Source organism: Canis lupus, chromosome 2 (genome assembly GCF_011100685.1).
Source record: "Canis lupus familiaris isolate Mischka breed German Shepherd chromosome 2, alternate assembly UU_Cfam_GSD_1.0, whole genome shotgun sequence".
Taxonomy (NCBI): Eukaryota; Metazoa; Chordata; class Mammalia; order Carnivora; family Canidae; genus Canis; species Canis lupus.
Window position 1 is genome coordinate 57,804,737 of NC_049223.1, and position 23,980 is coordinate 57,828,716.

At 54.3% G+C, this 23,980-nt stretch overlaps 2 protein-coding genes across 6 annotated transcripts; one reads left to right on the forward strand and one right to left on the reverse strand.

The window, feature by feature from the left end:
- Nucleotides 1-1,172: 1,172 nt before the first annotated feature.
- Nucleotides 1,173-16,078, reverse strand: USB1 (U6 snRNA biogenesis phosphodiesterase 1). Of its 2 annotated transcripts, none has more exons than XM_038530930.1 (7): nt 15,937-16,078; nt 14,576-14,742; nt 12,619-12,802; nt 6,125-6,178; nt 5,069-5,174; nt 3,324-3,407; nt 1,173-2,246 (listed from the first exon to the last, which is right to left on the reverse strand). In XM_038530930.1, the coding sequence occupies exons 2-7, from the start codon at nt 14,685-14,687 to the stop codon at nt 2,142-2,144; spliced, it is 645 nt and encodes a 214-aa protein (XP_038386858.1). In that variant the 5' UTR covers nt 14,688-14,742; nt 15,937-16,078; the 3' UTR covers nt 1,173-2,141. The 2 variants fall into 2 exon arrangements, with proteins under 2 accessions (XP_038386858.1, XP_038386857.1); XM_038530929.1 differs by lacking the exon at nt 15,937-16,078 and adding an exon at nt 15,545-15,675.
- ZNF319 (zinc finger protein 319) lies at nt 15,823-22,594 on the forward strand. Of its 4 annotated transcripts, none has more exons than XM_038530927.1 (3): nt 15,823-16,229; nt 17,842-17,944; nt 18,693-22,594. In XM_038530927.1, exon 3 carries the CDS (start codon nt 18,945-18,947, stop codon nt 20,703-20,705), a length of 1,761 nt encoding a protein of 586 aa, XP_038386855.1. In that variant the 5' UTR covers nt 15,823-16,229; nt 17,842-17,944; nt 18,693-18,944; the 3' UTR covers nt 20,706-22,594. The 4 variants fall into 4 exon arrangements, with proteins under 4 accessions (XP_038386855.1, XP_038386856.1, XP_038386854.1 ...); XM_038530925.1 differs by lacking the exon at nt 15,823-16,229 and adding an exon at nt 16,571-16,723; XM_038530928.1 differs by lacking the exon at nt 17,842-17,944.
- The last annotated feature ends 1,386 nt before the right edge of the window (nt 22,595-23,980 follow it).

The window sequence follows — 23,980 nt, forward strand, 5'->3', positions numbered from 1 at the left end:
ACCAGCGACTCTCCCGCTTCCTTCCTCTGTCACCACCTGCCATTCCGCCTGAAGAGCCCCTTATTGATCTTGGCCCATCTCTTAAAGTTGTCGCTCTGTAATTCCACCCGGAGCCACATGGTCCCCTGGGGCTGGCCCAGCCGGTCCTCCCGGGTTTGTTAATGGGGGTGCCCTCTCCTGTGGAGAGCCAGCGCCCAAGATGGGGGATTGGTGTCGGCGAGGAGGAAAATCAGCTGGTCTGAGGCTACAGAGCCTGCGTTGGTGGAGCCTGGCTTCCACGCCAAGCTGGAGCCTGCAGGAAATCGGGTGGCTTTCTTGTGCCTCCCAGTCTGAGAAGTGCAAAGCTGGAGATGGGGAGTCTTCTCTGCACACCCTGCCTACCCCCTCCTTGTAGGCATCCAGACACAGCCAGTGTCGGTAAGTGCTGGCTGCACAGCAAGTGTGCGGTGTTCCTAGCATGCCAGGAAGGAGGCCAGCCTTCGCCCTTTACACTGTGACCTCAAAACCCAGAACTGACTGCCCAGTGGGAGTTGAATCAGCACATCGGTGCGGTGGAGTTGGGGAAGGAGGCACAGAATGTGACTTCCTGCATCTTTGGGCAGCGATTGAGAGCTTACCTCAGAAGGGTGCAGGAGGCGGAGTGGGAGCCAGAGTGACAGGTCCCCTTTCCTCAGGTGAGGCTGGGGAGAGCAGGCCTGACTGGGAGCCCCAGGGCAGGATCGAGGTCAAGGTGGACCAGCGATAAGGCATTTAAGCTGTTCTTCTGTATAAGTGGAATACTCATTCCTCCCTGGTTGACTTTTCAGGGGGTTGTTGGGAGAACAGAGGACATGGTCCTAGGAAGGGCTCCGACTGTGTGATGGCAGGGTCAGGTCTGAATGTCTTCGCTTACAATGATGAGGGGCGTGCACCGTTCCCCACCTCCCACCTGCACACCAGCCACAGACCCCGCCCTGGGCTAGATGTGGTCTGTGCCACTTCTCTGGTGTGCACACCTGGCAGGCCGGGTGACTGTCATTTTACTGAGGCATCACCAATGCCTCTCACGGCCACCTTAGAAGCCATAATGGGGACTCCCAAGAGTGCCCCATGCTGTGAGGCACGCTGGAGATGGTGGGGACAGAGCAAATTCATCTTTTCACCTAGCTGGACAGAAGCAGTCCCAAGCAAAATGCAAAATTAAAACAAATTTTTATTTGAACATAACTGAAAACTGGCACATAAAAATCTTTCTCGATCACCAGAGATGCAAATGACAACTGAGAGGACTGGTCTTTGGCTCTGGTGAAGGCCTGGTGGAAAATAAAAGCCCTGGGCAGCTCCCCTTCCTCTAAGCTCCCCCTCAGAATGCCTGCAGCCCACGGCAGGAGGCAGTGGAAAGAGAACTGGGGGAAGGCGCCTCTCTGCCTCTTTGGGAAAGCCGATGAGAAGTGAGAAGCTGGAGGTCACAGAGCGTTGGAGGCCTGGCTTAGAGCCACCAGCCAGGCCAAAACGAAACATCTGCTCCCAGCTCCCCAGGCACCTGGCTGGGGGCGAGTGGGAGGCAGGGGTGGGGAAAACTGATGCAGAAGCACAAATGAGGACTCTGCACCTTGGCTCTGAGATGGCCTCTGTTGGCCATGGAGGTGGGCGCGGTACCAAAAATAAATAAATAAAAGCGACCCGCTTCAGGAAGGGAGGGGACAGACCCATTAAAGCACACGGTGTCCAGTGTGAGTGAGCAAAGAGCCAGGGCAGGATGGTTTTAAGAACCCCGTGGAGGCCAATGGCATCCAAATGCAAACAGCTGATGGGGGAGGGGTAGGGTGTGAGAGAGGGGCTGTTTGTTGGAGGGCTACGGTGGGGATTCTGGCTGAGTCTGGGTGGGCTCACCGGGTGACCCTCACTTTATTCTGTGCCAGGCAGGACCACAGACCTGGAACTAGGAAGCCCAGGCTGCCCTCTACTGGTGATTCCTGACAATGACCACACAGCCAGGTGAGACCTGCAGCCCCAAACCACCGCCTGGTGAGAACCGCACCCAGGGACCTCGGTCAGGGCTGTGCTCCAGACCAGGCCTCCAATGGGAGGCTGGGCGCCTCCCCAGGGACTAGAGCTGGTTCCTCCATCTCTGCCTGGCTTGGGATGAGGGTCTTTGCTGCTCACATCAAAGGCATCGAGAAGAACTTGTTTCCAGACTTGCAGCGGACCTGCTCGGCATGGGCGCGCAGCACCATCTCGGAGTCTTCAAACTCATCCACGATATTCTTCCACCGGGAACCAAGAAAGGAGAGTCATATTAAGGCGAATCAGGGACCCAAAGGGTACTGCAAACAAGACCAGCCTACTAAAATCCTTCAGGGGTTCGGCACTTGTGGAGGGAGACTGAGGGCTTGGCAGGCCCCAGGCTCTTGCTTGGGCATCTCGTCTCATCAGCTCTGCAATGTGAGGTTGGTCCTATCATCCCAACTTTGCAGAGGCGGAAATGGACACTCAGACCCAATAAAACTGGAATGGGGACCGGGTCCACAGGAGCCCCAAACCAGGGCTCTTTGCCCCCACCGCATGATTAGGCCAAGAGCAGAAGCAGCTGCTTGCTGATGGCCCAGGGGCTCTATCCTGTCTGGACACACTGTTTGGCTTGCAACATGTTTAAGAAAAATACACATTTAAAAAAAAAAAAAAAGAAAGAAAGAAAAAGAAAAATACACGTTAGTGCCAACATTTGAAAATAGATCGCACATAAAAATCTGGACTTTTGGCCTCCTTTGAAAAGCAGAAGTGCTAGCGACACTAGGTCCACATTCCCCACTCCCTCCTCTCCCAGAGGTGGAGGATCAGCTCCTCTGAAGGAACTGACGGGAAAGGAAATGTATCGCTCACTTATCAAAATAGGAAGGCTACCTGGGGCGGATGCCTGGCCCGTTTTACTCATTTCTAACACCTGCCAGGCCCGTGGGCAGCAGCGCCTTTGACCCCTGCACGAGGGACTAGGGCTTCAGGAGGGGCCTACAGCACTCTCCCAGATCAGTGTCATAGAGCAGCGCTTCTCAAAATTTAGCATGCACACAAATCCCTAGAGATCTTGTTCAAATGCAGTTCTGATTTCTTAGGTCCAGGTTGGGGCCAAAGAGGTCTGGATTGTTAATAGGCTCCCCCCGGGGGCCGTGGCCACGGGGCTGCCCTTTCAGTAGCAAGGTGAGGTGAGGGGGTCTCCTCCCATAGGTTCTGGTTTGCACACGTAATCATCAGGGCCTGCCAGCAACCCTCCACTCCCCAGCATGCAGCTCGTCACTCCTGGTGTGCCATGTGGCACCCTCTGTGCTCCCGCACTGGGAATCCACCTGTAGTTCCTGCAGGCACTGCCCTTCAAGCTGGAGACGCGCATCATCCACACACCAGGCCAGACTGATGTGGAATGAAGGGGCCTGTGGAGAAACAGCAGGGAGGCAGCCAGTCACTTGGATGCCTTGGCAGGTCCAGACAGGATGGTAGGTCCATGACAGTTGTCACAGTATCCCTGCTGGAGGCCTGGCCCTCAGTGTTGATCAGTGTTGGTTCCCAAGCACTTTCTACAGATAGATAAACTAGCTCTGGGTTGGCCCCGGCTCTGGACTGAATTGTGTCTGTAACCTGCTCCCCCCACTGCCAGATGTGCCTGCTGAAGCCTCAATCTCCAGTGTGATGGTATTTGGAGATGGGGTCTCTGGGAGATAATTAGGTTTAGATGAGCATATCCAAGGGGGGGCCCTTGTAATGGGATTCATGCCTTTATGAGAGACCACAGAAAGCTGGTTTCCTTCTTCCACCGTGTGAGGACACAGTGAGAAGACAGCTACCCATGAGTCAGGAAACGAGTCTGCACCAGAAACTGACCACGATGGCACCTTGCTCTTGGGCTTCTAGGATCCAGAATTGTGAGCAAATAAACCCCTGTTGTCTAAACCACTCCATCTATGGTGTTTTGTTACAATGGATTCAGCTAAGACTGTCTGGCTTCCAGAGGCTTTCCTGTACACAGTCATTAAATCTGGGACCTGGATGAGAATGCAGGCTCCAGCTCTATTTTCTGATCTAGAACAATTCAATAGATGACATACTTTCTAAGATGAAACAAACAAAACCTAAAATGTCTAAAATTATAAGCAGTAATCTCCACTGAAATTCATATTCATATACCTCAGTTTTTTTTTAAGATTTTATTTATTCATTTATGAGACAGAGAGAGAGAGAGAGAGAGAGAGAGAGAAGCAGAGACATAGACAGAGGGAGAAGCAGCCTCCATGCAGGAAGCCCCATGTGGGACTTGATCCCAGGACTTGGGGATCACGCCCTGAGCCAAAGGCAGATGCTCAACCACTGAGCAACCCAGGTGTACCTCAGCTTGTTTTTTTTTTTTTTTTTTAAGATTTTATTTATTTATTCATGAGAGACACACACACACACAGAAAGAGAGAGAGAGAGAGAGAGAGAGAGGCAGAGACACGGGCAGAGGGAGAAGCAGGCTCCATGCAGGGAGCCCAACGTGGGACTCGATCCCGGGACTCCAGGATCACGCCCTGGGCCAAAGGCAGGCACCAAACCGCTGAGCCACCCAGGGATCCCCCCTCAGCTTGCTTTTAAAAAGAATGTATCAAGCAAAACCAGGAGCCTTTCAAGGACCCAATGTTCAGTTTGGAGTTTCAAATACCGCCAGAGGGCATGGTGTGAGGTGCAGGAAGGTATGTGGAGCTTCAGCTTCTCCTGGTGTGTCAGTTTTTACTAAAAAAAGATTGGGAGAACCACTACTTCTTAAAAAGTATGTGAACACGGATCCACATGGAGCAGAACGGGTAAATCTTATGTATACTGAAGATATAACAAAAGAGTCCTATGAAGTGTTGGATTTTTCAATGGGCAGCACCTGACTACATCTTGGACTTCTCTCCTCCCCTCTCTCATGGAGGTGGGTGTCCTCAGAAGGCTGGCATTAGGGACACTTTGTGTGGGCAAGTTCTGGAGGGCTCTTAGGTTTGCTCTAACAAGGCCTCCTTCGAGGATGGTTTTACTCCACTTTGAGATAGGCCAGTGGAGAGCAAGAGGCTGTTACCTGGTAGAAAGTGGTGAGGTCAAATTCCTCCATGACTCTGTCTACCTCCGAAACGAGGTCCAGGAACTGGTTGTGCCCTGAGGTGACCTCGAGCCCAATAAAGGTCCTGTGGAAGGCAGAAGTGGAGACAACATGGCATGAGATGCAGCCCCTGAGGATGTAAATCATCCAGGCTAGGGGTGGAGGAAGTGACCAGGAGCAGTCAGGTTGGGGCCTTGGGTTCTCGCCCTCTCTCCTGGTTGCCTGGCCTGTCCGCCCTCTGAGCTGGATCTTTCCTCTGTCCATAAACCTTCCTTCCTCGGTTCTAACCACACATCTCTTCTCCTTCCCAGGGGTTCAGATCTTCGACGAACTCCTTCACCTGCCCCTGCCACGTGTCTATAACACTCAAGCTTTTGCGGCCCCGCTCTCCAGCATGGCTTTGCTCCAGAGTCTGGACCCTTTCTTGGGGACATGGCTCTCGGGTGCCAGCTACCTTCCCCTCAGCTGTCACACATACTTTCTCATCTTTATTTTTAAAGATTTTATTTATTTATTCATGAGAGACACACAGAGAGAGGCAGAGACATAGGCAGAGGGAGAAGCAGGCTCCATGCAGGGAGCCTGATATGGGGCTCGATCCCAGGATCCTGGAATCACAGCCCTGAGCCGAAGGTAGACACTCAACTACTGAGCCACCCAGGTGCCCCTCTACTTATTTTTTTTTTTAATTTTTTTATTTATTTATGATAGTCACACAGAGAGAGAGAGGCAGAGACACAGGCAGAGGGAGAAGCAGGCCCCATGCACCGGGAGCCCGACATGGGATTCGATCCTGGGTCTCCAGGATCACGCCCTGGGCCAAAGGCAGGCGCCAAACTGCTGCGCCACCCAGGGATCCCTCTACTTATTTTTCTTAATGAAAGGTTCCAATTTGGGAATAGGTGCTTTTATAGTCAGAGCACAAACAGAAAAGCACAAACAGAAAAAACTGGGGCAGACAAGGCTGGAAGCAAAACACCCTTTCAGTCTTTACTTCAAAGAATCTTCTGGAAGCAACTAGACAAGGAGACCCACCTGGTTTTCTCTTGATTGGTATAAATCTTTACCCGGTTGGCAGTAAAGAAGAATCTGGAATTTAGAAAAGTAGAGACCATGTTTCAGGAATAATAATAATAATTTTAATTCCAAAAAAACATTTATATTAAAAAGGAGTACTTGGAAAACAGTTAACTCATTTCACACTTCTTTTTGTTACCCTGTTATATAGGTGATATAACTGAACCCTAAATATTAGGGCTGAACAAGGCCTTACCATAATCACCCAGTTGAAGTAACACAGAGCTTCAATGAGAACCAGCAAAAGTTTTATTAATGGCAGTTCATCCCAATGAACATTTTGAGACTATTTCAATTTTACTGATGGGAACTGAGAAACTCATCAAGTAGATGATAGCAGATGAACATTTCCCACGTACCAGGTGCTGAGCTGAGGGCTTTGTGGCGATGAGCTAAGGGAATCCTCACACAACTCTGTGATGCAGGCACTCTAACTGTGCCCATTTTACAGACATGGAAGCTGAGGTTAGGTGAAGTAGGATTTGGTGATCTACAATCTTAACTTCAGTCTGATTCCAAAGCCCTTGCTGTCACCTGTGATGCTATAATGAAGGGAAATGGGTCTCTGCTGGTGTGAAGACGGGGCAGAAATACCTGCCCACCCTCATACCCACCCATCCCTCAGATCAGTTACACAGGGCACGAGTTCAGCCAGGGAAGTGCCTTCATTCTGGCCAGTTCCGGCTCTGTTCTCTGAGACACTAGGAGATCTCAGAGGGACTCACTGGCTTCATGCCCTTAGTGGACCAACTTGGCAAATACCATTGCAGGGAATGATCACTTACGGCCTGGGCCAGGTTTCCATGTGATGGGACACAACACCCCAGCACGCCGGGTAAAATCTCACAACTTGTCCGGGGCTTAGAGTCCGCCAGCTTTTGGCTTCCCCATCAGCCCTCAGCCTCCAAATGTATTCCTTTTGGGGAAAATATAAGGGACGACAGAACCAGCAGGAGCGTGGTTAAGTGCAGCATTTCCAAAGAGTTCTGCAGGGACCTGACAAACGTCCTGAAGTGGACATTGGAGGTTTGTCCCCAACCATGAGGGTTCATTTTATGAGTCAACTTGACTGGGCTAACGGATGCCCAAAGGGCTGGCAAAACATTATCTCTGGGTGTCTGTGAGGACGGTTCTGGAAAAGATTAGCATTTGAATTGGTGAACAGAATAAAGCAAATGGCCCTCCCCAGTGTGGAAGGGCATCATTCAATTCACTGAGGGCCTGGACAGAACAAAAATGGCAGAGGGAAGACAAAGTGGCGCTCCCACTCTCTGCTTGAGCAGAGACACTCACTTTCTCCTGCCCTTGGACACTAGACATCGCCTTTCTCAGGCTTTTAGGCTCTATGGGGACTTACACCATAGAGTCATCTCCCTCTCCCCCAGCACCCCCCACCCCCCACCAGATTCTCAGGCTTTTGGACTCAGACTGAATGATACCACGGGCTTTCCTGGTTCCCCAGCTTGCAGATGGCAGATTGCAGGATTTCTTGACTTTCGTAACTGCGTGAGCCAATTCCTATAATAAATCTCTGTGTATTTCTAGCGCTGTCTCCATCTCTACCCTATTGGTTCTGTTTCTCTGGAGAACCCTCCACAGATTTTCGTACCAAAAGTGGTTCTAAACCAGGATTTTAAGGTTGAATTTTCTGAATTGGTTCTGAGGCTTCTGGAATTGGCTAACTTGATTGGATTCAAATACACGGCTGACTTCTTTCTAGAAGTAAAGAGAGTGCTGGTAGTCCATGTGGGAACTGATTATAGAGACGTGTAAAAAATCTGCACTGCATAATCCCAGTCAACCATTTATTAGAAGGAGCCAAATGACCCTCTGTATGAAACTTTCAAACAATTTGGGGGAGAATGTGGGATATAATTACATTGGTTGGTTGCCCCTCCTGTCTCACTGGACAAAGTGGGAAAAGAAAAAGGTGAGCTGGGGACTTGAAATCCCAACTGAAGCAGCATAAAAGGACCTAGGAGCCTCTAGGTGTGCTCTGAGGGAGGGCCTCCGTCCCCGTAGCCTCAGGGCTGGAACTGCTGAGAGCAAAGGTGGAACCACATCCTGTGATTGGCTGAACTATGACACAAGTTGGACTCCTAGCCCTGTAGGGTGTTACACTTCCAATAAAGACACTGCCTGGGAGAGACTGGGATCCTGCAAGTTGGAATGCGGACACATGGGAAACCCTGCGGAAGCTGAAACACCAAGCCCCTAAATTCTCCCAAACTTTCTTCCTCCCCCCAACAGTGGCTCCCACCTCAGTGGCCCCCCAACAGTGGCCTCCCACCTCAGTGGCCTCCCCCAATAGTGGCCCTCCACCAACAGTGGCCCCCTCCCTAGAGTTGCCCCCCCGCAACAGTGCTGTGGGCCTTTCGGCCTCCATCAGAGTGGATTCATCTGGCACCACCAGAGGACCAGGTAACGACCCCCCTGAGGCAGTTACCCTACAGGAGGCTGGCCAGTCTCCTCAGGACCCACCGCCGCCACCCCTCCTTGCTTCTAGGCCTGTAACGAAAGTCCTGGCGGACCCCTAAAGGGCAACAAAGCATGACTCGTGAGGAGATGTGCCATGCCCCAAATACTTGAGTTTTTGAAGCTACGGGAGCAGAAATCCAGGGGCCTCGTGTGGTAATGGATATTAAAGGTGTGGGTTAATGGTGCAAGTGTCGTAAAGATGGATCAGGCTGGATTTCATTATGCGGGCTCACGAAGCAGAGACCAGGCATGAAGGCTGCACTCAGGGAGTGAGAAAGGGGATCTAACAGTTGGCTAGGACAGTTGCCTGAAACGTGGACCGAGAGGCAGCTCCAGAGACGAACAACCCCTCTAACCCTGAACTGAGAAGCTAGTGTAGTTACCATGGTAGGCAACGCACCAGAGCAGTGATCGGGAGAGTCTGACTCAGCAGACTTAGGCACTGGCTAATTGTCGTGGTGTCCCTAGAAGTGAAATAAATGGGAAGCCTACTAAACTCTTACTTCATCTGTACAAGCAGAAAAGTTCTACACAGGTGATCAACATCTAACTTGAATAAAAAAAAAAATTACGGACCCTCAATTTCCAGACTTGAGCCAGTTTATGGACCTAAAACTCCTCGAATGAAGGGGAGGTTGGGTCCCTTTGAAGAAGGACCCTGGTACACTATTAAAAATTTATACTATTCATCTTTTTCCTAGTCTTCTCAAAAGGGACCTATGGCCTTGTGGCGGAGTAATTATGCATGAGAGAAAAGGAAATAATCAGACCTTTTGGGAACAACTGGCCCCTGGCTCTGAACTAATTCTGGGAGACCAAAACATCACTGTGGCCCTCCAGTCGGAGTAGGGGCTCATGGAGGCCAGATGGCCAACGGAGTTTCAGCTCAGCTCTGTCTTGGTCCCAAACCCACCCTGTGGTTACTCCTCCAGTTCTGAATGCATAATTAAAAGACACACTCAGTAGCTGGCAGAGTCCCCACCTGACCTGTGGGCCAGGGTGATTATGGTTAGGAGTGCCAAGTGGAAGCCACCAGAACTGCCTCTACCTAGGAAAGTAGTAATTCAAAAGCAACACTCCATCCCTGGACGAACTGCAGAGATCGGTGTCACCACTAAGGACTTGAAAGATGAAAAGGGCAGGGGCAGGATTCCCACATCTCCATTCGATTCTATCTGGCCTGAGAAGAATACAGACGATCTTGGAGAATGACAGTGAGTTAGAACAAGCTTAACCAAGTGGTGACTCCACTTGCAGCTGGTGTTCCAGATGTGGTTTTATTGCTCAAGCATATGAACACGTTCCCCGGTTTCTGGTATGTGGCCATCAGTCTAGCAAATGCATTTTTCTCCAGCCCTGTCCATGAGGCCCAGGGTCAATGTGCTTTCAGCAGCTGAGGCCAGCATACACCCCTTCACTGTCCTGCCTCTTGGGTATATCATCTCCAGCCCTATGCCATAATTGATCTTGCAGGTTCCATCACCCTGTGTTTACACAAGACATTACATGGGACCATTACATTGATAATCTGTTGATAGGACCTAATGAGTGAGAAATAGCAACTACTCCAGACTTCAGAGAATCCAAAAACACCAAACAATACTCCATCTCCCAGGAATCCTGTATTGGACGGTTGCTCTCCTATTTTGTGCTGGTGGAGCGGTGTCTAATGGGCTTGGCCAATCAGAACACAGCATTCCTTCAGGTGCAGCAACAGAATCATGTGCGCTGTCCACTCTTGGTCACAGGCTCAGACAGACAAATTTGAAGAGGCCACCTAGTCCGGCTTTATCCAGGCCACGGGGTAGGAAACACCATGCACTAGCAGGGGAGCATCGGGGGAGCCTACTCTGATCTAGATGCTATTTTCTGGTCCCAAATGGAGCAAGAAGATAAGCTTCATCTGTGCTCCCCAGGGACCATTATCTCTAGGAACGGCCCTCGGGCACAGTGTCCAGAGGTTCCAGCGAGGGACTTGTCTGGTCAAAGAACCACTGCATGCAGAGAAGCCCAGAGCCATGGCCTCCCGCCAGAGGTTTCATTCACTCACAGTCTTTGCAGCCCAGATGCCTGCAGTATATGACAAATGACAAATCATTTGGGCCTAAAAAATGTGGCCCCAGACAGAGCTAACATTCCACATTTATCCAGAGAACAGAGCTGGAAGGAGGGTAACTGAAGCATTCTCACATAGAAGGGGAGAGGGTTTTGTTAACTCAACTGACAAAAGCAGAGCACGTTAGCCAAGGTAAACCAATCAAAGTTGTCCCCGCAACTTTTGCTGAAGCTGTTAGAAGATGATTGTCTCCAAAGGCTGGCAGCCTTGAGTTGCTGGTGGCCTTCTTTGCCATTGTGAGAATGAAGCTCGCACCAAGAAGGGCAGGGGTAAGAGATGGTGAGAGTGTCAGGTACCATCTGACATCTGGTCACCCCAATCCACTCACTCATGAAGCTAGTGTTACTTCTGAACTTTTTAGTTATACCTATCAATTCCCCCTCAGTTTAAGCCACTCTGGGTTGGATTTTTGGTGTCTGTGACTAAGGGAGTCCTGATGAATATATATATTGCACAGTAAATTTGGTAGTGGAGATTAAAAACAAAACAAAACAAAACAAAACAATACACGGAGGGGAGAGATAAGCTGAATGAGGTGGAGAGATAAGCGTTAGCCCTGATTCTCTGGTTGACTAAATTGGAGCAAATCCCTTCCTCCCCTGGCCCTTAGAAAGGGCTGAACCAAATGGGCAAGCAGTTCCCTACCTGGGCAGAGTGAGTCTATAGAATTCCTGGGCCTGAGGCTTCCTGGGCTGTGGGGGTAGGGCTTGCACCAGAAGACTTCTGTTTTCTTTTACACATCCACACTTCTAGGCTTTTGGGTAACACCTCATTTCAAGAAGGAGCTCTGCAAATAAAACCACCCCCTGGATGGCTTTTTAGGTTCCTTCTTCTGAAACCAACATTCTGGATCCCTCTCTCCTCCTGCTCAATCATTCAAAAAATACTCATGTGATGCCTACAGTCAGCAAAGTATCTGGAGAAGACGTATAGGGTATTCGGAGAGAAGGTGCATGCCTGGGCCTGCAGGCCCTTGGCTCCCAAGGGGGAGATGGACATGGGAAGGACTGGATATGAATGAAATGAGCACAGTGGTATAGACAGCACAGCATGGGATGATTCCTGGGACTGAGGAATTCTGGGGGAAATGCCAAATCAGAGAGCTACAATGAAGGAGAAAGGCTTTGACCTGGCCAGGTACAGGAGAAAGGCACTCTGGTAGGAAGAAGAGATGTTAAAAATTGAGGAAGGAAAAGTCTTAGGCTGGCAAACAAAATCAGAGGCTGGGTCCAATTCTGATCCTCCAAGTGCCACGCCAAGACCTGCACGACCTCATTTCACTCTTGGAGTGAAGCTACCACTTTTTTATCCCCCCAGAAAACACACGTTTACCCGTACACTGCGGAGATGGCCCTGGCAGTCACAGTTCAAAGGCCCCTTTGCCCAACGAACCCCAAGCTCCAAGCTGCCCTGACCAAGGCAACCGGCCTGGGAAGTGTGGCACCAAAGGCAAGTAGAAGGCAGAGTGTGAGGGAGGACCAGGGCTGTTGCAAGATCAAAGACTGATGCTGGTGAGCGGGGGGCCATTGGCTCCAGGGCAAAGGCCACTGGACAGACCCAGAGAAGGGATGAAGATTTGGATGACTCAGGGAGTGGGGTGCAGAGGAGGGCGCCAAAGCAGCTCCCTGACCTGCCCATAGGTAAGGACGCAAGGCTTCCAGAGCTTATGTGGCATGTCCAAAGTTGCACAAAACGAGGTAAAGAGCAGGTGGCTCCAAGAGATGTTCACTGTTCTAAGCTTTAGGTCTGGTCTGCTGGCTGGGGTAGTACACCCACACCTACACCCCCACAGTAGCTTAGGACAGGAAGAGAAGCCATGCAGAGGAGATGAGAGGCAGAGGAAGCACTGGGCACTCACCGCTGGAAGGAGGCCATGCGGTCTTTCAGAGCCTGCACAAAGGGGAGGATCCAGTGATGCCGCAGAACCACACTCTGGGACAAGCTGAGGTGGAATGCTTCCATCTGGACCAGCCGGGGTACGTATGTCTGTGCGTGGGGCAGCAACACATCAAGCAGGTCCAGGAACTCCTCCCTGGTTTCATCTGGAGAGAAGAGTGGATAGTGGGCCATTCTTTTAGCCAAGGTGGTGTGGCTGAATGAAGAATTCCAGAAGGCAGAGAAAAGATTTGTTACTCTGGGTTTTTTGGGGAAAATTACTTTGACAGCAGCCTAGCTGTATGTATCTTAGTACAATTTTATGGTTATAGAAGTAACACACATATGCTCATTGTAGACAATTTAAAAAAAAAAAAAGGAAATAATAAAAGGAGAAAGCAGGGCCCCCGAGATCCTATCACCCACAGCAGCAGTCTCCAAACTGTTGTGATCACCTGGGCCATTAGTCAAACAAACCTGCACGCACACCTCCATTAAACCAGTATTTATTTATAAATTACAAACATTCACGTTACAAAATTATGTCCATTGCAAAATGCACACTCCTGAGAATGGAACTTTTATTTATTTACTTATTTAAAGTTTATTTATTTTTTTAAAAGTTTATTTATTTTTTAATAATCTCCACACCCAACGTGGGACTCGAACTCATAACCCCGAGATCGAGTTGCATGCTCTTATGACTGAGCCAGCCAGGTGCCCCAAGAACAGAAACTTTAAGAAGATTCAGATAAAGAAGTTCTAATACTTTTCTTCCAGATGGATCATCTTAACCTCCTCCCCCGGGGGCATACACCCCACTTTCAGGATCACTGCTCTAGAGATCAAAACTGTCAGAAGTGGACACCTGTCTCGCCAGCCCCCTCTCAGTGCAGGTACTAGTATATACATTTTATTTACTGAAAATATGAGACTGTACCATTCGAACTGTTCTTCCACCAGCTTTCTTCATGTAATACTACATGCTGGATAGTCTTCCTCTCAGGGCAGAGGGCAAGCTCATGATCACAGCTCCACAGTAATCCATAACTTACAGGCTCCTCTTAGACATTTAGAATCTCCTGATAAACGTTTAGAATGCTCCCGACTTTTCAGAGAAAAAGAAACTACAATGACCACCACTGTATGCTCATATATGCTGCTGCTGCTGCTTCTTTTTTTTTTTTAACCAGACGTAGTACTGGAGCTGCGTGGTTAACAGTCTGCTCACACGCACCGTGAGTCACTTTTTCCAAATGCCCTGGTGAACAGGCAGTAGAGGGAATCACTCTCCTTCTGTGGATGGGGAAATGGGGGTTCTAAGAGTTGACCTGATCTAACGTAAAGTACTAAGAGCCACCACCTGCTCTGTGCATTGTGCTAAGAGCTTGACATAAATGATCTGATTTAATCTTCACAAAAGTTCTAAGACATACAGATTTCTATAATCTCCATTTTAGAGGTAAGCAAAGTGAGGCTCTGGGAAGTCCAGTAACTTAATAAAGGGTGCTCAGAGTAGTGGGTGGCGAGGTCTGACCCCTAAGCTTGGGCATTTTTTTGCCTGCCACTCACTCATGAGGGCTGGGGGTGAGAGGCAGGAGGGGGACCTGGCCTCAGCACATCTAGCACATCTTAGAAAAAAAACCTGTCAGTCATTCTCGCACTCCAGGATGGCCTTGACATTCTGCTCTAGATCCTTCCCTAGTCACCCTCCTCATGAGTTGGAAAACACTATATCAAGGGTTAATAAAAAAATATTTCAGGCAACAAATTTGAACCTGAAAACAAGTTTACAGAAAAATTCCCCAATTCCCTCTCTCTGTTAAGTCCATCTCCCTCCTACCCTCAACATCAGGGGTTTCTGGCTTCTTCCTCCTGATTGGGGCACCTATCAAGAGGCATCCCATCCGTCTCAGGCACTCGCCTTTTACACTACTCACATGGCACATAGACGTGGGTGGCCCAGTTGCCCCGCTCATGGGGGAAGGTGCGGACCCGGCCTCCATGCTTTTCAGGGTCATCCACAGGCTCCTCCTCTGTGTCCAGGAACATGTGCAGCACGCTGTCCGGGACTGGCAACCTCTGGCTGGGAAGTGGGCTCTGGGCACTGCAAGAGAGAAAAAGAGAACATGCAAATTTATCCTCCTAGCATCCTCTACCTCTGCACCTTTATCCAGGTGCCATAGGCACCTTCTAGATAACCACAAATCTCTTTCAGTGGTACTGTCTCACTGGGGTCTCCCAACAACCCCCTCGGAGGCCGACTTTAGCTGGGAGCGTGGTTCCCACAGGAAACAACTGGGCAGGCAGCAGTGTGTGGTTCAGAGGTCACATTCCCTAAGTGGACAAGCCTGAACTGGAGTAGAAGTGCTTTGGGGTCTTGAGCAAGTCACGTGTACTCCGTGGGCCTCAGGGTCCTCATCTGTAAAGTGTACTTGACAGAGCTATTGTGCGATGGCCCGGGTACTGCTGCTTGAAAGGCACTCCTCAAAGCACCAGGCGTGGCACCGGACAACTGAAGCTCCACGCAGTCCGACTTCCACGGCTTGGTTCACTGCCAGGTGTGCCAGCCCCAAGCCTGGCGCGGGGCGGGCGCTCCATGAGTATTTACTGGATGAATGAAAACACTCTCCAAGGGAGGAAACAGACCCAGGGCGGTGCCGTGGTGCTCGCCAGGAGGTCCAGGCGGCCAGCGCTGGGGGCTGGACCCAAACCCACGTTTCCTGCCTCCTAGCCTTGGCCTAGCCAGGTGGGAGCACCTGGGGCCGTGTCCGGGGCTGTCCTCCGGATCCTCCTTCCCTGGCGGGCCGCCCCGCACCGTCATCGCCCCTTTCCCCCCAGACCCTCGGGTCCCGTCGGGGTGTCGCGCAAACCAGCAAGCTCCCCAGGAAGACCTCCTCGCTCCTTACCGCCCGCAGCCTCCAGCACCCGGCTGCGCCTGGGCCCCCGCCCCGGCCCCCGCCCCGGCCCCGGCCTCATCCTCCGAGCCGCTGCTGCTGTAGCCCACCAGGGGCGCCGCGCTCATGGGGCCTCCTCCAGCACGACGCGCAGCGACCGCGAGCGCCCGCCCGCACCCGGAATTCCGCCGCGCCGGAAGTGCCCTCCGGGGGCGGGGCCCGGGCTAGCTCCGCCCCTGGGCGGGGCCGGAGGCGGGGCCCGCGAGACCCCGGCGGGACTCCCGCCCAGGCCGCGCCGTCGGCCGGCTCGCGGCGCCTGGACGGCTCCCTGCAGCCTCCCCGAAGCCGCCCGCCTTCCCCCCAGCCTCTGTGCGCCCATTTCACAGATCGCCCCGGGCCCTGACCTCTGTGCGCTGCTCTGTCAGCCATCCGCGACCAGACCTCCCTGGGTCAGCGGCCGGCGCCCGAGGCCCCGCGGAGACCCCTGCCCTCGAGGCCCGGGCGGGATCGGCGGCCCGGGAGTCCCCTCCTCAAGCCGGCCCAGGTCCGAGCCCCGGGGCCCGCGCTCCTAAGAGCAAGCCGAGCAACCAGAGGCGAGTCCGTTCCGGGCGCTCCGAGGGTCTGGGAGGCCCGCCTGGCGAGCTCGGGCGTCGGGCCGCCGGTCGGGCCGCGGGACCCCTCCCCCAAGGCCGAGCAGGTGGGTCGGAGCCGGGCGCCCTCCCGGGTCCGCCGCGCGTGCGGGCAGGGCCCCTGGAGAGCCACTCCGCGCGCCCGGCTGTCCGCCCCGGCCCGGCCGCGGGGTCCCCGGCAGGGGGCGGCCTCGCTCCGCGCCGCCCGCTCCTCCCGCAGCCGCCGCCGCCCCGGCCGCCGCTCCTCCCCCGGCCCCGCCTCCCCGGCCCCCGCGCCGCCCGCCCGTCCGCCGGTCTCTGCAAGGCCGTCGGTCCGTCCGCCCGCCCTCCCGGCGCTCCTCCGCCCTGGCCCCGCTAGCCCGGCCGCGCACGTCGCCTCCTCGGTTCCGGCCGCCGCTAGCCCGTGCCCCGCCCCCGGGCCGGCCGCCGCCGCTACTCGAGGCCGGGGATTGGCAGTGCGCGTAGGCCGCGCCGCCGCCGCCGGAGCCGGAATAAAGGGGCGGCCGAGAACGCAGCCGGTCGCACTCGCCCCGCGCCTGACCCCGCGGGCGGCCTGGAGCAGGTGAGCGGCGGGGCGCCCCGGGCTGCGGCGGGGGCCCACTCCCGCGCCCGCCGCACCCGTTCCCCAGCCGGCCCGCCAGCCTCCACCACCACCTCCCCCGCTCCGGCCCGACCCGGCGGCCTCCTGAGCTCTGGGGCGGCCCAGGCCAGCCTGGGCGGGTCGCGACTAGCCGGGCCCAGCTGCGGCCCTGGGGCCTTCGTCGGCCCAGTCGCCCGCGGGGCCGGCCCGAGCGCCGGAGAGGCCCGGCCACCACCGCGGAGGGCTGACAGCAGGCAGCCCCGCTGGGCCGCTGGCAGTGCCTGCGGGAGGGGATCGCCTTTCATTCGGTTTCCCCGGGGAGGAGGCAGGGCTGGCGTGGGGCGCAGGTGGGGGCCTCCCTTTGCCTCCCTTACCCTAGTCTCTCATTGCGGAATGGTCAGAGAGGTCTCCGGGCCGCACCTTCCTGGAGAGGGCAGGGGTGGGCGGCTGAGCTGGGCAGGCAGGGTCTAGGACCCTGGTTCTGGTCTGGCAGCCATTCATGCCGCGGGGGGGAAAAGCACCTGGGTTGGCGCACCGGGACCTAGACTGTGCTCAAAGGAGCCCCTCTTCCTTCTTTCCTGGGGAGGCTTCCTACCTGCTTGCTCAAGCAACCTGCTGCATCTGCCCCCGGCAGCGGCGCCTTTCCTCCTTTCCTTCCTGGAGGATGCTGTGGATGACAGTTATTTACCCGAGTCTTCGGTTTCTGTGGCAGAACAGTTAGAGGCACGGCTGGCCTGTGAAGGCATCCCCTTTCCCCCCCTCTTTCCCTCAGGAGAAAACTTAGAAACTTTTCAGTGTTTGAGGCAGAGGAGCTGGAAACCTGAAAGTGGGTTGCATGTAATTCTAAAAGTTCCTCCCTCTCGCTGTCATTACCTTATGCTGCCACAAAGTGGTGAGTTAGAGATCTGCCTGGGCTGGGTGTTCTTTACCTTCCATCGATTACCCAAAATGTTATAGAGTTTTGGAGCAAGGGAACAAGGTCATCTCTGGAAAGGCTGTCTTTTCCAGGTTGTCCTGGGAGCAGGAGAAATGCTCTGTGGTTAGCATGCTACTTGCCACATTGCTGAGGCAAACTCCTAATTGCCTACTTTTCCCTGCAGGGAATCTTCCTTGGCACGGTCAGATTCAGAAGATTTAGGAGTTTTGGCTGCTCTGGGAGTTAACGAGAGTGGGGATGTTCTGCTGTGGAGACCTCCAGCCTGGGTGGGTCTCTGGACCTATCATCCAACCCCCATCATACATTGGCTTGGGTCTCTGCAAGGCCATCCTAACTATTGTGTGGAGTGAGAAACAGGCACATAATCAGGATAGAGGGCCTGGGGATAGTTGAGAGGGATGTCGGTCACCCTTCACAAAGTAAGTTTTTTGAGATAGTCCTCATTTCCTGTAGTTGTTTTAAATATTGGCTGCCTGAGGCCTTTTGCTATTTGGGCCCTCAGGTCTGGGAGGCCTGATTCTCTGGCCCAGCAGGCTCTTACCCTGAGCAGCAATGTGCTGGGTTGAGATTCAGGCAGCCAGGGGAGAGGAGCTGGAAGGCCTTGGGGAATCCTCCACCAATGCCTCTCTGCTTTTATCTAATAACGTATTGGGCTTCCAAGTAAGAATTTTATTTGCAAAAAAAGTCATGCTGCTGAAATTGGTTTGGACGCCATGGCCCTCTTTCTTCCTTTGGAGCATGAGCTGAATTTATGACTTCTTCGTATTATGGGCAGACCATCGCAGACCCTTATCTGTGAGATAGTTGACTAAAGAGAGCTGGCGGTAGGCTGGGAAGCTGGGAGGCTCCCTGAGCCACCAGCAGACTTCTTTGCTCGGGTATGAGGAGAGCTGGTCTTCCAGCCCTGAACCCCCCTCACTTCCCTGATGTGGCAGTGGTGTGGGCCAAATGGAGAGGCCCAGGGACCAGCTGCATATCCCTGCCTCAAGCTCATGATTTTTCTCTTCTTTCCAGAACCAATCATCCCGGAAGGCAGAGCCCGTCTGGCATTGCTGGCACCTTGCCTTGGAGAGCTCTCCCATCCTGTAGGCAGAGCCTCGTAGTCTGTGTTGGTTAATGACTTGGGCCGTCTGACCCGTCACTCTTCTGTGCCTTGTCTGAGGTTCTGGTCCATACCTGATCCTGGGCAGCTTCTCTGTGGGTTGGATCACCTTAAGTGGGAAACTGAAGCCATTACTCTCCAAACCCTGTTTCATCTTCCCAAGCATGTCCGAAAGCTGGCAGCAGCCGCCACAGACACAGCCACAGCAGCCACAGCCACCACAGCCTCAGCACCACGCAGAGCCACCTCCGGCCCTGGCTGAGCACACACTGCCCCCAGGCTCAGCGGAGAACCCCCTGGGCTGTGCCGTCTATGGCATCCTCCTGCAGCCAGACCCTGGCCTACAGCCCCCTCAGCATGCGCCCCTGCAGGCAGCAGGTGAGCCAGGCCCCAAGTGCGGTGTGTGTGGTCACGACCTGGCACACCTGTCCAGCCCGCATGAGCACCAGTGCCTGGCGGGCCACGACCGCTCATTTCAGTGCACGCAGTGTCTCAAGATCTTCCATCAGGCTACTGACCTGCTGGAACACCAGTGTGTGCAGGCGGAACAGAAGCCTTTTGTCTGTGGTGTCTGCAAGATGGGCTTCTCGCTGCTCACCTCGCTGGCGCAGCACCATAGTGCGCACAGCGGCACGAGTGGCCTCGTGAAGTGTTCCATCTGTGAGAAGACCTACAAGCCGGCTGAGGCGGCTGAGCCAGCCGCCACTGCTGCCACCTCCCTGCCCCCGGCGCCCCCGCCGGCTGCCGTTGCTTCTGCCACCGAGCAGGCCGACAAGCCCTACAGCTGCCCCATCTGCCAGAAGCCCTTCAAGCACCTGTCGGAGCTATCGCGGCATGAGCGGATCCACACTGGGGAGAAACCGTACAAGTGCACATTGTGCGACAAGAGCTTCAGCCAGTCGTCGCACCTGGTGCACCACAAGCGCACGCACAGCTCCGAGCGGCCCTACAAGTGTGCGGTCTGCGAGAAGACCTTCAAGCACCGCTCTCACCTGGTGCGCCACATGTACGCACACTCGGGTGAGCACCACCTGTTCCGCTGCAATGTGTGCGAGCTGCACTTTAAGGAGTCCTCGGAGCTGCTGCAGCACCCCTGCACGCCAAGCGGGGAGCGGCCCTTCCGCTGTGGCGAGTGCCAAAAGGCCTTCAAGCGGCCATCGGACCTGCGGCAGCACGAGCGCACACACAGTGCCGAGCGGCCCTTCAAGTGCGACCTGTGCCCCATGGGCTTCAAGCAGCAGTACGCGCTCATGCGGCACCGGCGCACACACAAGACGGAGGAGCCCTTTAAGTGCGGCCTGTGCGAGAAAGGCTTCGGGCAGCCTAGCCACCTGCTCTACCACCAGCACGTGCACACCCTCGAGACGCTCTTCAAGTGCCCTGTGTGCCACAAGGGCTTCGACCAGTCGGCTGAGCTGCTTCGGCACAAGTGCCTGCCAGGCGCGGCTGAGCGGCCCTTCAAGTGCCCCGTGTGCAACAAGGCCTATAAGCGGGCGTCGGCCCTGCAGAAGCACCAGCTGGCACACTGCTCGGCGGCCGAGAAGCCCCTGCGCTGCACCCTGTGCGAGCGCCGCTTCTTCTCGTCCTCAGAGTTCGTGCAGCACCGCTGCGACCCGGCGCGCGAGAAGCCGCTCAAGTGCCCGGACTGCGAGAAGCGCTTCAAGTATGCGTCCGACCTGCAGCGGCACCGGCGCGTGCACACGGGCGAGAAGCCCTACAAGTGCCCCAACTGCGACAAGGCCTTTAAGCAGCGGGAGCACCTCAACAAGCATCAGGGTGTGCACGCCCGGGAGCAGCAATTCAAGTGCGTGTGGTGCGGCGAGCGCTTCCTGGACGTGGCCCTGCTGCAGGAGCATAGCGCCCAGCACAGTGCGGCCGCAGCCGCTGCAGAGGGCGCCTACCAGGTGGCTGCCTGCCTGCCCTGAGGGTGGCCCTGAGTGCGCCAGCGCTAGGCTCCCCCCCCCCCCACGGTCCCCGCTCCCGGGTCCACCCATTGAACCTTCCCCCTTCTTCCCACCCCTGTCCTCCCCGGCTCGGTGGTCTGAGGCCCTGGGCCTGAAGACAGTGGGCGTTGGGCTGGGCAGTTGCAGGGTGTGGGTGCCTGGCATTCCTGGTTTTGGGCGGGAGGTGGTGGTTGGGTAGCCAGATTGCTGTGGCTGAACCTGATCCCAAAAACCTCTTTCCCTTTATGGGATTCCTTTTCTTCAGAGCCATCAGCCTCCCTTGTCTCTGGGGGCAGGAAACCAGGCTGGAAGTCAAGTGGCCTCTCTTTACCCCACGGAGGAATGGGTGCTGGTCCAAACTTCCCAAACTCTTTAGCCTAACTAGGAACCAGATAGGTTAGGAAAGAAGACCATGGTCTGGGACAAGGGCTGGGTCCTATAGGTAGGCTGGATATAGGGCATCCTACTTCAGGTTGCCATTTGATGAAGGCCAGCTTTGTGATGCAGTCCTGGGGACCACGAGGGCGGACGGTGAGCTGCAGGCCTCTCTGCTCCAGCTAGGGGCAATGTGGCCTCCCGGGTTCCCACAGTGAGACATACAGGAGAGCTGCACAGCTGTGAGCTGGGGCTGCTTGGAGAGAATCGGCCCAGCCAGAAGGGAGGAGGCAGAGAAATTCTCCCGTGACACACTCAGCCAGGGACAGTGCCATCCACAGGGAAAGGACGAAAGGCAGCTTTTGTAACATTGCTGTTCAGAAAGCACCCCTCCTACCTTTGCAGCATGGTTCCAAGCTCTGGGGAATGTGTTCTCAGCCAGACAGAACCACTGTAGAAGAGATTGTTAGATGTTAGACCACCTTGGTGCCTGGGAGGAAGCAGGGCCAAGCCCACAATCTTACCAGTGGATGCACACAAGTGTCTTCCCCCTTGAATGTGTGAACCAAAGTGTCCAGGCCTGGCCTCAAAAGCTTGCCCAGCTCTATTTCTGGGCCAAGACCAGGCCTGGGCACCCAGGGTGGGGAGGTGAATGAAAGGACTCTGAACCACAGTACTCTCCCTAGACCATGGTCTGGCTGCTGGCCTGGACCCCAGGGGTCTTGCACTGCCAAGATGCCCTGGATGACATCCAGTGACTTCCAAGGCTGGAGATTCTCTCTGGGGTCCTTCTGGGGTCCTTCTAGGTCTCTGCCTGCCCACTGGGACTCATGGAGTTGAGAGTGTCTGGGGCGATAGGGAGCAGGCCAGGGAAGAGGGCTGTGAAGGAAATCCATAGGTGCCTGGAGTTGAGGGAACTCGACTGGCCAGTGGGGGGAGGGGGGGCATCCCTTGGGAAGCCCAGAGGACCTTTATTATTAAAATGATTCTTTTGAACCCAGCTGTGGCCCTGCCCTGCTCTCTTCCAGCCCTCCTTGGGCGTGGGTCTTGAAAGAAGACTTCAATCAGTGCTCGCACCAAGGGCCCGGAGGAGCCACGAGGCCTGCCTTGTCTCGCTCTCGCCTTGAGAAGGCTGAACAGCCCACATCCGCCTCCTCTATGGGACTGGACTCCCTTCCTGTGCCTGCAGAGAGGGGCTGGGCCTTCCCCTTGGTGCTGGCTCTCAGTTCACAATGCCTCAAAAGACACGGAACCCAGGCCGACAACAGGCCCCAACTGCTAATTTTTCCCTTTCCTTTTGCTTTCTAAAAGCAGTTGTTATACTGTTCATAACATTGTATAGTTTAATTTCATGTCATTTTGGATCTTATATAAAAATGTGAAAATTTTGATTTTTAAAAAGAATGACTCCATTTTAGATAGCCCCTTTTGATGTTAATATATAGTGAGTCCAATGTATGCTTTAGAAGTAAAGACATTGACCATCACAGACCAAAGCACTGCTTGTTCTGGTCATTCTTCCACTGGGGAATGATGGGGCATGGAGAAAGAGAGAAGTGCAGGCTAGGGTGGCAGGCTTGGGATTGGGACATAAGGCTGGGTTTGAATCCTGAGTTTCGAATGTTCTGGTCATATTGCTTTGGGTAAGTCACTCAACCTCTTGGGATTCAGTTGCCTCAATTGCCTTGCTTGGTTGCTGTGAGAATTGATGGCATCATGTTTGGAGTTCCCGGTGGGGAAGCTGTGAAGGCGCTGACAGTACTCAGGGCCTTAGGGAATAGGCCAGCAGCCTCTTGACCTGCTAGGGGTCTAACTGCAGCCCATGCAGGGGGAGCCGGGCTGGGAGGGACAGGCAGCTTGTGGTCAGAAGTCGGGAACCTGGCCTGGTAAGTGTGAGCACTTGCTCTGCCCCGGTGGGAAGCCAGGGCTTGCCTGGAGCAACAGTGGCCTCAGCCAGATGCCCTGCCCCACGGGGTTGCCTGCCCTCACCCCACTTGTACTCATGCTGTCACATGGCCATTCCATCTGTGGGTCCAGCCAACCGCCTCCCTTCTTGGCCTTCCAACCCACCTTTCTTCTGTTCTCCTGCCCTAGTCCCCCAGTGGGTGAACTGTGACTCATTTCTCAAAGGCGGAGATGTGGAGAGAGGGAGAAACAGTCTCCCCAGGTCAGGACATCTGAGAGCCAGGGGAGGGTGCTTAGGAGGGTGGTCAACACCTGGCCTGGAGGTGAGGGGTGATGAGAGTAGAAAGTCAAGAGGACAAGAAGCTGCCCATGCCACAGGGAGCTCAAAATTAGGTGCAGACGGATAGTGGAAAGGGTAAGGGGGACCCTAGATGTGACCTGGACCCCACAGTCCCCTTCTTCCCTCTGTGTGAGCTCATGGGAGGACTTCCCTTGAGGATCTGTGTGTGGGTCCTTCCTACAGGCATCCACTTGTCAGCCAGGCTTCTTTTTTTTTTTTAATATTTTAATATATTTATTCATGAGACACAGAGGCAGAGAGACACAATCAGAAGGAGAAGCAGGCTCCCCACAGGGAGCCTCATGCAGGACTTGATCCCAGGACCCGGGGATCATGTTCTGAGCCAAAGGCAGATGTTTAACCACTGAACCACCCAGGTGTCCTGTAGGCCAGGCTTCAATCCTGCCCTCTTTTCTGAGTGACCTCAAGCAAGACCCACCTACCTTGCAGAGACTTCTGGAAAGCACTGGCATGTGTTTGGTACTCTAGGGCTTCAGGTTCCTTTCCTGAATGGACAATGGTCTAAGTGTGCCTGGGGCAGGAGGAGCCCAGGCCGGGCATGGCTGAGCTCACATGGAGCCTGCAATGACTTTCTCTTGCTCTGTGCCCATCCTCACCTCTGCCTGCAAAGCAGTGG